The sequence below is a fragment of the Pogona vitticeps genome, chromosome 6 (assembly GCF_051106095.1).
Source record: "Pogona vitticeps strain Pit_001003342236 chromosome 6, PviZW2.1, whole genome shotgun sequence".
NCBI lineage: Eukaryota > Metazoa > Chordata > Lepidosauria > Squamata > Agamidae > Pogona > Pogona vitticeps.
In genome coordinates, this window is record NC_135788.1 from 105,268,816 (window position 1) to 105,284,038 (window position 15,223).

The 15,223-nt window shown below is 40.4% G+C and overlaps 1 protein-coding gene across 1 annotated transcript; it reads right to left on the reverse strand.

The window, feature by feature from the left end:
- Positions 1–1,118: 1,118 nt before the first annotated feature.
- On the reverse strand, positions 1,119–14,020 carry LOC110086494 (vomeronasal type-2 receptor 26-like). The gene is made up of 7 exons (XM_020807431.3): positions 13,915–14,020; positions 12,035–12,200; positions 10,758–10,935; positions 6,559–7,416; positions 5,833–6,060; positions 2,794–2,920; positions 1,119–2,635 (listed from the first exon to the last, which is right to left on the reverse strand). Exons 1-7 carry the CDS (start codon positions 14,018–14,020, stop codon positions 1,692–1,694), a joined length of 2,607 nt encoding a protein of 868 aa, XP_020663090.3. The 3' UTR covers positions 1,119–1,691.
- Between the last annotated feature and the right edge of the window lie 1,203 nt (positions 14,021–15,223).

Here is a 15,223-nt window from a genome sequence, read left to right on the forward strand (position 1 = left end):
GTGAAATATTCCAATTTAAGTGGGATACAAGCAAAGTAAAGCAAAGAAAAGAAAAGAAAAGAAAAAAGGAAGGCCCCAGTCACATAAACCTTATAGCTGAACCTTTGACTCTGTATGTGTGTGGTGGGTAAGCGGGAACAGAGTCACCGACAGGACTTATTGAACACACAGAGAGGTATCCAGACAAGCTGGATTTTGGGTAGCAGGAGAGAGGGAGATCACTGTGTCTTTATGTGAAAGCTCCCAAAGAAACAACATTTTCTAAATGGTTTTGATGTCCGGTGGGCTGGACAGGAGCGGCTTGCAGGCCATATGTGGCCCTCAGGCCACATTTTGCCCAGGTCTGGCCTATACCCTTTAGCAGACATTTTGAGACACACTGTTTGTGGCTGCCTGACATTGTATGTGTGTTTCCACATAAACATTTAAAAATTGCTGCACATGGTAGGAAATACTAATGGCTATGACTTGGGGGCAAATGTATTCACTGATAAACTCATGCAAATGGCAAATTCTAATACTGTAATAAAATTTCAGTTGAGTCCACTGAACCAAGCTGAGTGAGAGAACGAAGCAAAAGAAGAAGGTCCAAGTAGGAAAGGTAGAATTTATACATGCATTAACTGTTACATGTAAGTTTTATGGAAATACAAATTCAGCACATGAAGCCTGTTGCAGAAGATATACATGAAACTGAAGTGCAAGAGGTTTAAACAAAATAATTAAGCTGAAATGAATCCCTTGTTAAGAAAAGTTACAAGTAAAGATGGGGGGTATTCAGATTTGTATACAAATATCCCAGTGCAGCTGGACTTAACAAGGGGCTGGCCCCTCCATCCACTCATGTGTCTGGTGGAGGCCTTGCTCATCCTTCCAATTGCTCCCGGAATTCCACTCATCTGGCCAATCCAGGGAGGGGGAGGGAGGACGAGTGTCTCTGAATGGCTGCCAAGTGGCCAGGTGACTGGAAAGAGAGCGGAGGTCCGGGATCAATTGGAAGGATGAATGAGGCTGCTGCCACTGCTGGACACATGCGTGGATATGCCGGCCACAGGGGCTGGCCCCTCATTAAGTCCAGCTGTGCGGGAATATTTGTATTTGTATATGAGTACAAATACCCCCATCTCTAGTTACAAGGTTTCGGGTTGTTTCACATAGCGAAAAGGCATATAAGAGGAAATATGCTAAGGATGTATAGAACCATGTATGGGGTCTAGAAAAAACAGGCTGTCATTATTGTAGGATGTAATGATTGCTACGAACTTTGTCAGCCTCAAAGGAAACTGAACAAATCCAAAGAAAATGGGTTTAACTGGTCACTAATCATTGTTGATCTATGTTATCTCTGGTGCCAGAAGCAAAATACCTCTATTTATCAATTTTTAGGGAAGAAAACAAATATTATATTCATGTCTTACTTGTGGGCTTTCAATGAACAACTGGTTGCTATTGTGTGGATATATCGCTGGACAAGATAAGCTTTGATCTTTTCTAGTATGGATCTCTTTAGGTTCTTATGTCCTAAATTAAGGGATTCTGAATGGTGGAATTTATTTTGAGTACCAGGAATGAATTGAGATCACAGTCTATCCAAAAAACAAACTAATTCATACTCGTTTCCCCTAATTTTCTTTATTTCTTGTGAGTGTGGAAGAGCACTGCACTCACCAGAGTTGTGAATGAAGACCCACTTACAATCCATGAGCTCCCCTAACAGAAACACTTATTTCTGCTTTCATTTTCCTCCTCATTAGCAGCTCCTTGTTGTTCAGCTCAGGTCTGAAAAGAATACAATAACATTTGGGGAGAAAGATGCAGCCCAGTAAACCAACACTGGAGGACAAGATGGAGAAGACCTCCACAGCCACCATATATTTACCCTTGGTGCTCAGGTAGACTGGAACAAAGAGCACCCAAACACTGCAAAACACCAGCAAGCTGAAAGCGATGAATTTAGTTTCATTGAAATTGTCCGGCAGCTTTCTAGCTAGGAAAGCCACAAGAAAGCTGACAATGGCCAAGAAGTCCAAATATCCAAAAACACAGTAAAACATGGTAACGGAACCCTCGTTACATTCTAATATGATTTCCTCGTGCAGTGAATGCATGTCCACATCTGGGAAGGGAGGATAGGTACTTAGCCAAACTAAACAAATGCCTGCTTGAATAGCAGAGCCTGAAAGGAGAATGGAATTTGCAAGACTTTTTCCCACCCATTGTCTCATTCTGGATCCTGGTTTAGTAGCCATAAATGCCAGAATTACTGTGATAGTTTTTGCCAGTATACTGGAAAGAGCCACAGAGAAGACAAGGCCAAAAATAATCTGTCGGAGGATGCAAGTCACTTTCCCAGGCTGTCCAATGAACAGCAGTGAGCAGAGGAAAGAAAGAAGAATTGAAACGAGTATGATATAAGACAAGGTCCGGTTGTTGGCTTTGACTATGGGGGTGTCCTTGTAACTCATATATATTTTAAGAACCAAACCTGTACTCATGGTGAAACAAATAGACAAGATGGATAAGATAATTCCTAAAGGTTCTTCATAAGACAGGTATGTTAGAACCTTGGGAATACATTGATTTCGATGCTTGTTGGGAAACTCGTCTTCTGGACATTTGACACAGGCATCCATATCTGAAAAATAAAAATAAAATATTTTATTGTTTGACACCTTAAAAATGCTTTCAGGAATTTTCAGGATGTGTGTGGTTCCCAGATAAGTAAATAGACAATGTATAATGCCAGGAATATGCCAGATTTTCTTGGTGTTTCCTGTGCATTTCATGTCCTACCCTTTTGGTGAGAGGTCATTCCTTCCGGGCATGGAACACAATCATAGCAGCAAAACTCTTCTCTTTCTTTCTTTGCCTTTCTGTAGCCAGGATAGCAGTTGTCATTGCACACAGAAAGGGGTGGCACCTGTTCAGAAACATGGAGGATAAGTCTGAGAAAAGGAGCATGTCCTGAGAACACCTGGTGTGCAAGTGGCAAGCTGTTGACATGAAGAAAGAAGCTGGATTCTCCCCCCCTCCCAATTTGTGTCCTGAAGACAAATGTCTTGGACACTTAAAGGTTTCTCAAAGGTAAAGTGAGTTTTAGGAAACTCCCCCCTCCCAATTCATTCCCAGTTCAGACTGAGACAAGGAAAGGCTTTATCTCACAAATTTTGCAGGAACACAAATTCTTGCAAAAGAAAATTGTTTGTCTGTCTGGGGTCCCAATAAAGTTATTTTTTGATAGTGAAAGAACTCACAAACAGAACATAAGAACTGAAGAAGAGCCGTGCTGGATCAGGCCAAGGGTCCATCCAGTCCAGCTTCCTGTATCTCACAGGGGCCCCACCAGATGCCTCTGGGAGCACACGAGGCAACTAAATGTCTTTCTCCTGATACCCCTCTCCTGCATCTGGCATTCTGAAGTACATTCCTTTTAAGCCTGGAGATTATACATCCCCATCATAGCTCATAACTTGTGATGGATTTTTCCTCCAGAAATCTGTCCAATCCCCTTTTAAAGGTATCTGGGCCAATACAGGTGAGCATGCAGTCACCATATGCTAAACTATCACTCTTGATAGCATTGAGAAGAAAACTGGAGATTATGATCATTATAGTGGTGCTTCGCTTAATGATTGCCCCGCATTACGACAAAATTGCTGTATGACGATCTTTTTGCGATTGCAATTGTGATCTCAAAACGATGGTCTAAATAGGATTTTTTTGCTTTGCGATGATTGGTTCCCTGCTTCGGGAACTGATTCTTCACAAAATGATGGTTTTTTAAAACAGCTGATCGGCAGTTTCAAAATGGCCACCGGGTACTTAAAATGGCTCCCCGCTGTGTTTAGGGACGGATTCCTCATTATACAGGCAGCAAAAATGGCCACCGTTTGGAGGATCTTCGCTGGACTGTGAGTTTTTACCCCATTGGAATGCATTGAACTGGTTTCAATGTGTTTCCATGGGGTTTTTAATTTTGTTTTACGATGTTTTCACTTAACAGCGATTTTCCTGGAACAGATTATCGTCGTTAAGTGAGGCACCACTGTATAGTTTTCTGGTGTATGTAGGATGCAAAATTAACTAAATGCATAAGCTCCAAAGCTATGTGGAGATATTCTCTCCACAGTGCACCAAAACAAATAGGGGAAAGATGAGACTCAGTTAGCTCTCAGTTTCTCTCTCGGTCTCTGCTGGACCTTGCTATGAAAAGGCAAAAAAAGAGAGGTGATCTCAAGTATTCAGAGATTTGTGGGAAAGTGAGTAAGAGGATGCTTATCAGGGATCTTTTTAAGTGTTATGAATTCGATGTACTTCTCAAACTGGCTAACCAGAGAAACAGAATAAGTTTTGAACCTGGGGTTACTTTCAAAAATGCTTTGCTAAGTTCATGACAGAAAATGTGTCTGTACTGTAAATGAAGTGATGAATGAAGTAATAAAATATAAAAGTCATTTGTAAGCATGAAACAGAAAAAAGCAACAACACAGGACCACAATAACACTGTTTGAGAAATGCTGAAATAGGCTTAGACATAAGGCAGGAACTTTTAACAGAAGACCTAGGTGTCATTCAGCAGAATTAACAGGAGGTCTCTCTCAAATGGAGAAGAGCTGATTTAACATGTCTAGAAAAACCAATTCATGCACCAGCTAATGTATATGTCAATTATTAGCAGGACAATTGAATTGTGATTACCGTATTTTTCGCTCCATAAGACGCACCTTTCCATAAGATGCACCAATTTTTTAGGAGAAGAAAACAGGAAAATATAATCTGTTTTCTTCGCTCCATAAGACGCACAGACTATCCACCCCCCTGTTTTGTGGGGGGAAAGTGCGTCTTACGGTGCGAAAAATACGGTACCTAACTGTACTCATCTCCTTAGGTGACTAAACACGGTCAAAAAAACAGCAAGTGAAATAGTGAAGAAGGCATTGGTTCCTCCCCTTTTTTTCCTGTAGACCAGTGGTTTCCAACTTTTTTTGAGTCACAACCCTGTTTTATAATAGCCAAGTACCTATAACCACCACCATTGCATTCATAAAAAGGTGTTTTGAGTGGGGTAAAGTTATCCCTTCTCAGAACTTAGAGGCTTTTTCTCCCTCAAAGGGCCTGTTTTTCATACATACACATACACACTAACCTTAATATCTGGCTTTGAAAGGTCAAGGATTTTTTTAAAAAAACAAGGGCTACAACACATATAAAGTGACCCCCAAACCCTGGAAAATATTTTGAGAGCCCCTTGGTGTCATGACCCCCAGGTTGGGAAACACTGCTGTAGACAGATTGACAAGCCCAGAAATCCATCATGCGCTACCTCAGATCATTTGAATGGTGTGGTTGAATTAGAAAGGCTTGATGTAATTTTTTTTTTTTTACCTTTTTAACATTAACTGTGCTTTTTTAAAAAAAATGCTACTCAGCCTAAATGAATGTCTGATGAGCAAGGGGAACTGCCAAAACTTGAAAAAAAAATGACCCTTGTCCATTGATGTATTTTATTTATTTAAACAATTTTTGTACCTCATCATTCTCCTAAAAAAGGGCTCAAGGTGGCTTACAGCATTAAAAACACAATATTAAAAATTTAAAAAATAGAAAATTATTCAAATATTTTAAAAGAATCAATAACATTATATTAAAAATGTTAGGTTAAAAATATTACTAAAACAGATTTAGAAGCAACAAAATACAAACCATCCCTTTTTAAAACCTCTCCTAGACAGTAAGTTGCTAAGGAAAAATCGGCTTGAAGAAAAAGGTCTTAGCCTGCTTGGAGAAGGACAGCAAAGATGGAGTGCTCAGGCAACGGTAGCTTCATCTCACCTGATTGAAACTTCTGTGCCATACAATTTGGTTGTTGTTAATAGTTAACTCTTTGCCTGCAGGAGCTTGAGGATCCAGACTTCCAACTTTAACTCTCTCCATTGAGCCATTGGGGAACATCAGCCAGTTTGTAATGTCAAAACCAACAAGTAATTCTCCATTTTCATTGAACTGTACAGTGTCTCCAGCGTTGTTATTGAATAGGACACTTCTCAAAAACTGGTGGAGCTGGATGGAAAGGAGATACGATGAAAGGAAGGTATGGAAACAACTGGGTTGCATCAGCGAAACTTTGAAAGATTTCTCAGAATTCCATCTGCCATTTCTCTCCATCTTCCTCCTTACAAGTTGTCAGTCTTAAGTAATAATTATAAAAACATTTTGTAAACTAATTTTCTGTTTCTAGACTATTCAGACCTCCAAATGTTCAGCTCTAGTTAGCACAACCAGTGTTGAGGAAGGCTGGGAGATGACACATCAACTTTTCTAGACATCAGGAGTTCCTAGATAAACATCAGAAATTAATAGTCTAGAAATCTTCGATAATTTTCACTCGGAATTGCTGAAAAGTCCAGATACAACCTCTTGTGCCTGGCACTGCTAATCCAAATGGATTTTCAAAATTAAACAATTTCCTTGGATTTGTTTTATGCTGAACCAGATGTTTTGCTTTTAACATTCTTATGCATTGGTTGGCCTTCATTTAAAATGTTGAGTTGCATTTACCTGCCATGGTTGCACATTCTGAAATGCCAGTCTCCTTTCTTGAACCACCCGCTTATGCTTAGAGATGGATTTAAATATGGCATGCAAAGCATGTGCCACAGCATAGACAGCATTGTAAACATTGTAGCTGTGGCCAGTCATGTCCATTTCAAACAGAGTTCCAGGAAGGGTTTCCAGCTTTTCTTCCCCAGTGCAGGATTCTTGGGACTCTTCCTGCTCCTCAAGCATTTTTAAAGAACAACTGAAGGCCTGTTCCCAGAAGTCATGGATAAAATTGTCTGCATTGTCCCAGCCAGGCCTTACCATCTGAATGTAACTCTGGAATCCCAATGGCTGATTTGAGTGAGTGGCGAAGGATATGGAGCCGTGGAAGATTTGTATATCCCAAATCTTTTGGATAGATATTGATGCAAAATCCCAGTGGGATGTAACAATCCATACTTTACCCTGTGGTGGCATTTCTATGAAGGGAGCTAGAAACTGCAGCATTCTCAAAGCCAGAAAGGATGGGGGTTCTCCATATACCAAGAATACATTGGCTTTTTCCTTGGTGGCAAATTCATAGGCTTTCCACTGCAGTAAGATCAAGTCTATCAGCTCATTCAGATAAGCGTCTTTTGGTAATCTCGTTATGAAAGCATAGCAAATGCCATTCTGGGAAAGCATCGGCAGCATGATCTGTAAAAACCTGTCTCCTCTGTCATCACCCACAGCAAACAGTCCAATCCATGTCCATCTGAAATGTTTGAGTAACCACACAATTCCCTTGTATTGTTGGTTTTCATTTGGGACCATCTGGTACAGAAATGGGAAACCAGCTTCGGCAGCATGTGTTGCCACAAAGGATCCATATGTGAGCTGAAAATGAATTTATGGAGATATTAAATGGATTATAATTGGAGGGCAAGTAGTAAAATCATTCAATGTGAAACGAACTTCAAGGCCACTTCACCGAATAAATAAATTTTGTAATACACAAAATTTAGAAGGACAGGTTGTGATGCTATTGTTGTTCAGTCATTTAGTCATGTCCGACTCTTTGTGACCCCATGGACCAGAGCATGTCATGCCCTCCTGTCTTCCACTGCCTCCCGGAGTTGGGTCAAATTCATGTTGGTAGCTTCAATGACACTGTCCAACCATCTCATCTCCTCCTGCCTTCACACTTTCCTAACATCAGGGTCTTTTCCAGGGAGTTTTCTCTTCTCATGAGATGGCCAAAGTATTGGAGCCTCAGCTTCAGGATCGATCCTTCCAGTGAGCACTCATGGTTGATTTCCTTTAGAATGGATAGTTTTGTTCTCCTTGCAGTCCAGGGGACTCTCAAGAGCCTCCTCCAGCATCACAATTCAAAGGCATTAATTCTTCGGCGGTCTGCTTTCTTTACGGTCCAGCTCTCACATCCATACATCACGACAGGAAAAACCATAGCTTTGACTATGCGGAGTCTCCTCCAGGTGGGTTATATTTAAATGTATTCTTTGAATTGTTTTGATGTGGTAAATATGTGATGGGTGGGGTGGGTGAGGAGCATGGTAAGAATGTTTAAAATTTTCTGGGAGAGAAACAAGATGAAGAAAGGAAAATTGTGGGTGAGAGAATGGTGTCTGGGAAGAGAACAATCTCGGTTTGGTATTACATCAGTCTTTTTAAAGAGCAGTGTAAACAAGCAGTTGGAGAGAGCACTCTGAGAGAATAATCTGGAAGAATAATTGAAAGATTGAGAGTGGACAGAGAGAGCAAAAAATTGTGCTGAATGAATTTAAAACCTAGCCATAACAACCTTACTTTGACCCTGATATTTGAACAGGCCAAGATCATCCACACTCTTGTATTTCCAAACACCATGTATGGGTGTGAAATCTGGACAGTAAAGAAAGCTGACAAGGAAAAAAATTGTTTGTTTGAAATGTGATGCTTGGAGGAGAACTTTGTGGATAACATGGACTGCCAGAATGGCACACAAGTGGGCCCTCAATCAAATGAAGTCTGAACTATCTCTGGAGGCAAAAAATGTTGAAGCTCAGGCTGTCCTATTTTGGGTGCATATGGGAAGACAGCATTCTCTGGAAAAAGACAATAATCCTTGGAAAGGTGAAAGGCAGCAGGAAAAGAAGAAGACCAAATATGAGATGGGCTGATTCCTTAAAGGAGTCTGAAAGCTTGAGTTTACAGGAGCTGAGCAGGGTTGTGGATAACAAGGCATTATGGAAATCATTCATTCATAGGGCCATCATAAGTTGGAGGTGACCTGACAGCAGAAACAATTTTAACAAAATCTTATTAGTTCCCTTCAAGTTGAATGTGCAGAGTTAAATACCTGAGGGTGTTATAAGGGCCTGAGTAAAAGGGGAAATATACATACATGGGGTAGCTAGAGGTTTGTGGCAGGAAGAGAGGAAGTAAATGAAGATTATTAAAGAAAACACATTTATTCCTGTGATTGTTTAAAGAGATGATTACCTAAACAGTCAGGTGACAAGATGAAGGGAGGCTTGGCATCAGTATCAGAGAGAAAGCGTGTGACAGACACTCAGGAACAATCATCACTTATGCTGAGGCCACTCCCAGTCCCCACCAGTAGCAGAGGGGTATGACAGAGATTTTCATGCAGTTGCCCAACCTCTGTTTGAAGTCTTCCAGTGAGGACACAGAGCCTACGCTCACACTTAAACCTATACCTACACACTCATTTGCTATATTATTGAACCGGGTCTTCTTTAAGAATAGTCAATCAAATTCAAGTCCTGTTTTGCAAGGTGATCAAAGGAGGAACGTTGCACAGAGGGGGGTGGAGACATGGGCATGTGGCTGCACACCTAAGAGGGAACCTTGGTGTCATCTGTGTAACAAGTTTCCACATCTTTTAAAAATGGTGCAACATTCCCTTTTTCTCCACTCTTGTCTTGGTTACACCAACAAATGTATGGTCGTCTAAATACATTGGTTCTGTCTAGGTGAAATACATAAAACTTCTGTCTGTCGTGGCTTTGAAGTTAGGGATTGCATTTAGATCTACTTATATTTAGTGGAGATCCACTGAAATAAATAGGACATGGGCAAGCCATGATGACTAAATCTGACTGAGTTTGGATCCAGCCCCATAGCTCTGTCAATGGCATCTGAAGCTGAGCTTGGCTTTTCTTCTGACTGTCATGTCGTATTTAGCTTTTAGTCTGTTGGCATCTCGAGATGCATTTCACAAGAACTATGCCAAGTCAAAGATTCCACTTTATTTTATTTGTAATTAAAAATAATAATGTATTGTGTTTTTTAAATACATATGCCCAATTTCTCAGTTACATCTGGGATGTTTCATTTTATTAATTTTAGGCTAGTTTTTTCATTCTCTCGTGCTAATTTTGAATTTAATCCCTGTATTCTGAAATTTTATTCCAGTCTTGGTCTGCCTATTGACTTGGGACTAATTCCATCAATCTTATCATTCGAGTTACTAGTAAACAGGGCGAGAAAAGAACTTTGCATACCCCCCACTCAAAACCTCCTTGCAGGGTTAAACTGCTAAGCCTCTGGGCTGCAAGGTCGAAAGTTCCCATCCATGCAACAGAGTGAGCTCCCGTTGCTTGCCTCAACTCCTGCCAACCTATCAGTTCGAAAGCATGTAAAAATACAAGTAGATAAATAGGTACCACCACGGTGGGAAGGTAACGGCATTCTGTGTCTAGTCGCACTGGCCACATGACCATGGAAACTGTCTATGGACAAATGCTGGCTCTACGGCTTGGAAATGGGGATGAGCACTGCTCCCTAGAGTCGGACACGACTGGACCTTTGTCAAGAGGAACTTTTACCTTTATCTTTAAACATCAAACCCTGCACAATAAACCAAACATCAGCATTAGTATAAGAAAAAACAATAAAACATAATAAAATAAAAAAACACATTTGAACATTTAAATATTTAAATGTGGGGTAAAAGTCCCGTTGGAATAGCTAGGTTTTTAAGAGCTTCTTAAAAGTCACCAATGAAAGGGTCAAGTGGATATCAAAATGAAGTTGGTTCCACAGTTGAAGAGTGACCACCAAGGATTTACAAAAAAGATGTAAATATACTTGATGGATTTTCTCTTTGCCTGTATTTAACCACTTTATTTTCAAGTGGATCACTAAGAACAAAATGCTGTACTGAAATAAAGATGATGCATCACATATGGGAAACCCCAGTGCATACAGCTTACCTGTGGATCCTTGAATCTGGAGGAAATAGTGGCTACACTGACAGAGATTTCAGAGAAACTTCCTCCAATAAGAGCAGTCAACTTGTTCCGGTTGTCACAATTGAAGTTCGGGACAAACCTGTGTTGTATGGAATGTAGGTGCAGGGTGGCCTTGTAAGCTATTCTTGGTGTGAAATAACTATTGAGGATGTGGAACCCCAGAGAGAAATTAGATAAGAATTCTGGATTTTCATTTATTTCTTTGACAGCAAATGCCAAGGCTAGGATGTGTTGATAGTTCTTGAGTATTGAACTGTAATGGTAATTGCAAGATTTGTAAACCAAGAAAAAACAACAACAGTAAACAGCAGATTAATTATCTTTCTTTACTATATTATTTTTGATGGATTTAAGCCATAACTCATTCTTGAAAGTATGTGGCTACAAGTGTTAATACATTTGAAATAGATATACTTTATGTGAGCTAAATGCAGAAAAAAATTCTGGGATCACTATAGGAATTAATCACTTTCTAACAGTACTTTACACTTTTAACTGAATGTGAATGCAGTGTAGCTAAAAGTTACAACATGAAATTGGATCAAGCAACTTGAGGGTTGTAAGAGATGGATCATTTTTATTACTTAAAATCAGAAATACAATAATGAAACTGGGTAGTATTTCTAAAAATACAATAAAGCAAAACATTTTTAAAAGCAAGCAAGCAAGCAAGCAAGCAAGCAAGCAAGCAAGCAAGCAAGCAAGCAAGCAAGCAAGCAAGCAAGCAAGCAAGCAAGCAAGCAAGCAAGCAAGCAAGCAAGCAAGCAAGCAAGCAAGCAACCAACCAACCAACCAATCAACCAACCAACCAACCAACCAACCAACCCAGCATTTGAAAATGCTTGTGCAGGGATGGAGATCAAGGCAAAGGAATAGAGGAAAGAAGAGGTAGTTTGCAAAAACTAAAGGAATGATTCAGCATATTTGGTTGTTTGTTTTGTAAAAAGTCTAGAAAAATGGTCAAAACCCATTCGTTCTGTTAATGCTTAGGGAAGAAAACATTCTACTGAATTCTATAAAATTGAAGGTGGGAGAAACACCTTCTCACCCAAGAAACAAAATGCAACACAACACAGTGATCACGACACCCAAATGATCCAGGATTGTCACTTTGCTCACACCAGAAAGTAAATCTCTTGTCACTTAAACGTCATATCTGGCCTGACTCCAAATTTCATCTTCTGAGCATACTGAAGTAAACAAAAGAGAGAAAGAAAGGAAAAGAAATTATGCCTTACATAGGTTCACTAGCCAATGTCTGTGTGGGCTCTTTGTTGAATATGAATTGATTATAGATGAACAAGACCTGAGAAACAACCCCACCAATAACAAGGTCACCTGGCTTGTAAAATTCATGAAGAATAGGGAGGGGGTCATTGCTGATGGTGCAGTTAATAGGAGATGCTTTGCATATAACACGGCACAGAAGAACAAGCAGCAACACTGCCACCAGTATTATCTTGCTGATTGAACATCTTCTCCAAAGATCACTTTCCATGGTTCCAATATCACCCCATATATGACTATATCTTGTTTGTTTTGGTACAGCATTCCTTGAATTGTGGAGCATCCTGCTTTTACAGGATGCTCCTGTATGCCAATTCCATGATGGTATCATTTACAGTGGCTCTGCATCCATCACTGTTCTCAAAAAGCATATTATCCTTAATTCTTTCTTCATTCCATTCCCAAAGGCTGAGCAGGAACTGTAAAACTTCTTTGCTTATCACTGCTCTGTTGCAGGCAGCTTAGCCTCTGTGTGCGGAAAAACCAGTATACCTTTGATAATTCAGTCCATTTGTTTTCAGTTGTCTAAAACAGACTTCTAAAAATAAGTAGTGATAATGAATGAGGCAAGAAAACAACTTTTTCTGTGACTGCCACAATTTTTTAACCTGTTCCATGAGAGTCCATACAGTATGTGTTCAGTTACACAAAGGCTGTGTGAGAATCAGTTCATGGGAATTCATAATTTGTTACTAAAGTCCAATGTATCAGGTGAAAAATCAGGAAGAAGATTAATTGGAGGAGGGCTGATGAGAAACAGTGATAATCACTGTATAAGTTATTGATTAAAAATAATTGAAGAATCGCATAACAGAAACATACCTAATGTGTAACTGGGAATTTGATCCCACAGCTGAATGAAAATGAACAGCCTATGCCTAGACAGCCTTCTAAACAATATGTAGACTTTTATAGCTTTTTCAGATGTGATTGTTGATCTTGTAGCAGTTGGAAGTCCGCTGTGTAACGGAATGGAAGTTAGTAATTTAGAAAATGCCTGGGGGGATGATTGCTTCCACAATGTGTGATCATCTTTGTATAATGACTGGTACAGCTACAAAGATATTTGTTCTCTCCTCAATCCTCAACCCTACAGTTGGTTCCCCCCTCCCCCACTGCTTCTCTGAGGAAGAAAGAGAAGCCACTGAACATGTAGCACAACAGATCTAAGATGATTGCCTAGAGCTAGTTATGTCCAATTAGCACAACTTGAATGTCCTGTTTGGAGTCACATTCATGGGAATATGAGTTTCTGCTTGTTCTTGTTGGTATAGATTGACTTCAATGGATCATTTCTAATCAAAATAGTATTTTTAGAGACCCTGTATAGATACTACCTAGAAGAGAGAGTACTGAACCTATAACCCTTTGTGGTTGCCCAGATATTTAGCCTTTCCCAGCATTTCCCTTCTTCTTTACAACCACACGGGGTGACCTTTTGAGGCCACCACATATGAGCAAGTGAAAATGCCTCTGAGGACTTTGATTCTCATAGCTCCCAGAATGTGGGCTGGAGGAACTTCTGGTGAATTATAGAGGTTGCAAAGAGAGACATGGCTCTGAACTCCATTTTTGCCCTGCTTGCAAGCAGGCTTTCTTCCCAACAGAATTCCTCAGCACAAAGAGAGACATGGCTCTGAACTCCATTTTTATCCTGCTTACAAGCAAGTTTTCTTCCCAGCTTGTGGGTGGGCGTGTTACACTCGTGGGTGGGCATGTTGCGCTTGTGGAGGGGCATGTCATGCTCATGGGTGGGTGTGTCATGCACGTGGGTGGCCATGTCACACTTGTAGAGGGGCATGTCACACTTAGGTGGGTGTGCCACACTCACAGGTGGGCGTGTCATGCTCGTAGATGGGCATGTTGCGCTTGCGGAGGGGCGTGTCACGTTTGTATGCAAGCTTGACGCCTACCCGCAAGCGTAACATGCCCACCATGCTTGCGTGCAGAGGAGGGCAGAGATCCATGTCCGCAGCCCAGTTCAAGGAAGCCCTGACTCTGACCCAAGCATCAGATTTCTTAATTGTTTTAAAGGGATTGGGTGGAAAGATATTATCATTTTTACCCTGCTTACAAGCAAGCTTTCTTCCCAGCAGAATTCCTCAGCACAAAGAGAGACCTGGCTCTGAATTCCATTTTTACCCTGCTTGCAAGCAAGCTTTCTTCCCAACAGAATTCCTCAGCACAAAGAGAGACATGGGTTCACATTTTAACCAGACAGATTCAGAACACACACACACACACACACACACACACACACACACACACACACACACACACACACACACACACACACACACACACACACACACACACACATCCAGAGACACACACAGCAAGGAAAGATTCTAGCAAGCATGCAGCCATTTTAAAACTGTAAAATCTACCCAGCAAGACCCATGCCTCCATTGAAAAAATGCCCTCTGGGTCCACATTTTAACCAGACAGATTCAGAACACACACACACACACACAGAGAGAGAGAGAGAGAGAGAGAGAGAGAGAGAGAGAGAGAGAGAGAGAGAGAGAGAGAGAGACAGCAAGGAAAGATTCCAGCAAGCATGCAGCCATTTTAAAACTGCAAAATCTACCCAGCAAGACCCATCAGAGCTCAGAAAACCCCCCACCTAGCCCTACCCCCCCACCAATGAGCTGCAAAAAACCCTGTACAGTAAAGTAAAAACATACTGTAGTGTACTTACCCAGAACAGGCAGTCTCTCTGCTTAAAAAAAGAATGTCAAAAATAAAAAATAAAAAATCCAAAAATTTAAAAAACGTCAAAAAAAATTTAGAATACTGTACTGTACTGTCCATACAGCACGGTACCAGTATCACGGTACCCTAGAGTGGTCTTATAGTCCAGATAGGTGGGATATAAATCAAATAAATAAATCAAATAAATCAAATAAATCAAATAAATCAAATAAATCAAATAAATAAATAAATAAATAAATAAATAAATAAATAAATAAATAAATAAATAAATATCAGGCAGTACCAGGCAGTCTGAAGACTGTATCTCTATCCACTCTGTAAATGCTGGGAAGAGTGAGGAAGCAGATAACCACCCTCTTCACTGGCCAACGGTTAACTGAAAGTTCAAATTTTGCTCTTTCCCCGCCTCTCTCACCATTTTTTTT

Bases quoted from the DNA above. Each gene is read 5' to 3' on its own strand.
- LOC110086494 (XM_020807431.3), bottom strand. From the start codon at position 14,020: ATGGTGGGCATGTTACGCTTGCGGGTAGGCGTCAAGCTTGCATACAAA. The intron at 2,921-5,832 runs GTGAGATGAAGC...GTTTCTGAACAG, and splicing joins GGCACAGAAGTTTCAATCAG to GTGCCACCCCTTTCTGTGTG. The intron at 2,636-2,793 runs GTAGGACATGAA...TTTATTTTTCAG, and splicing joins AATGACCTCTCACCAAAAGG to ATATGGATGCCTGTGTCAAA.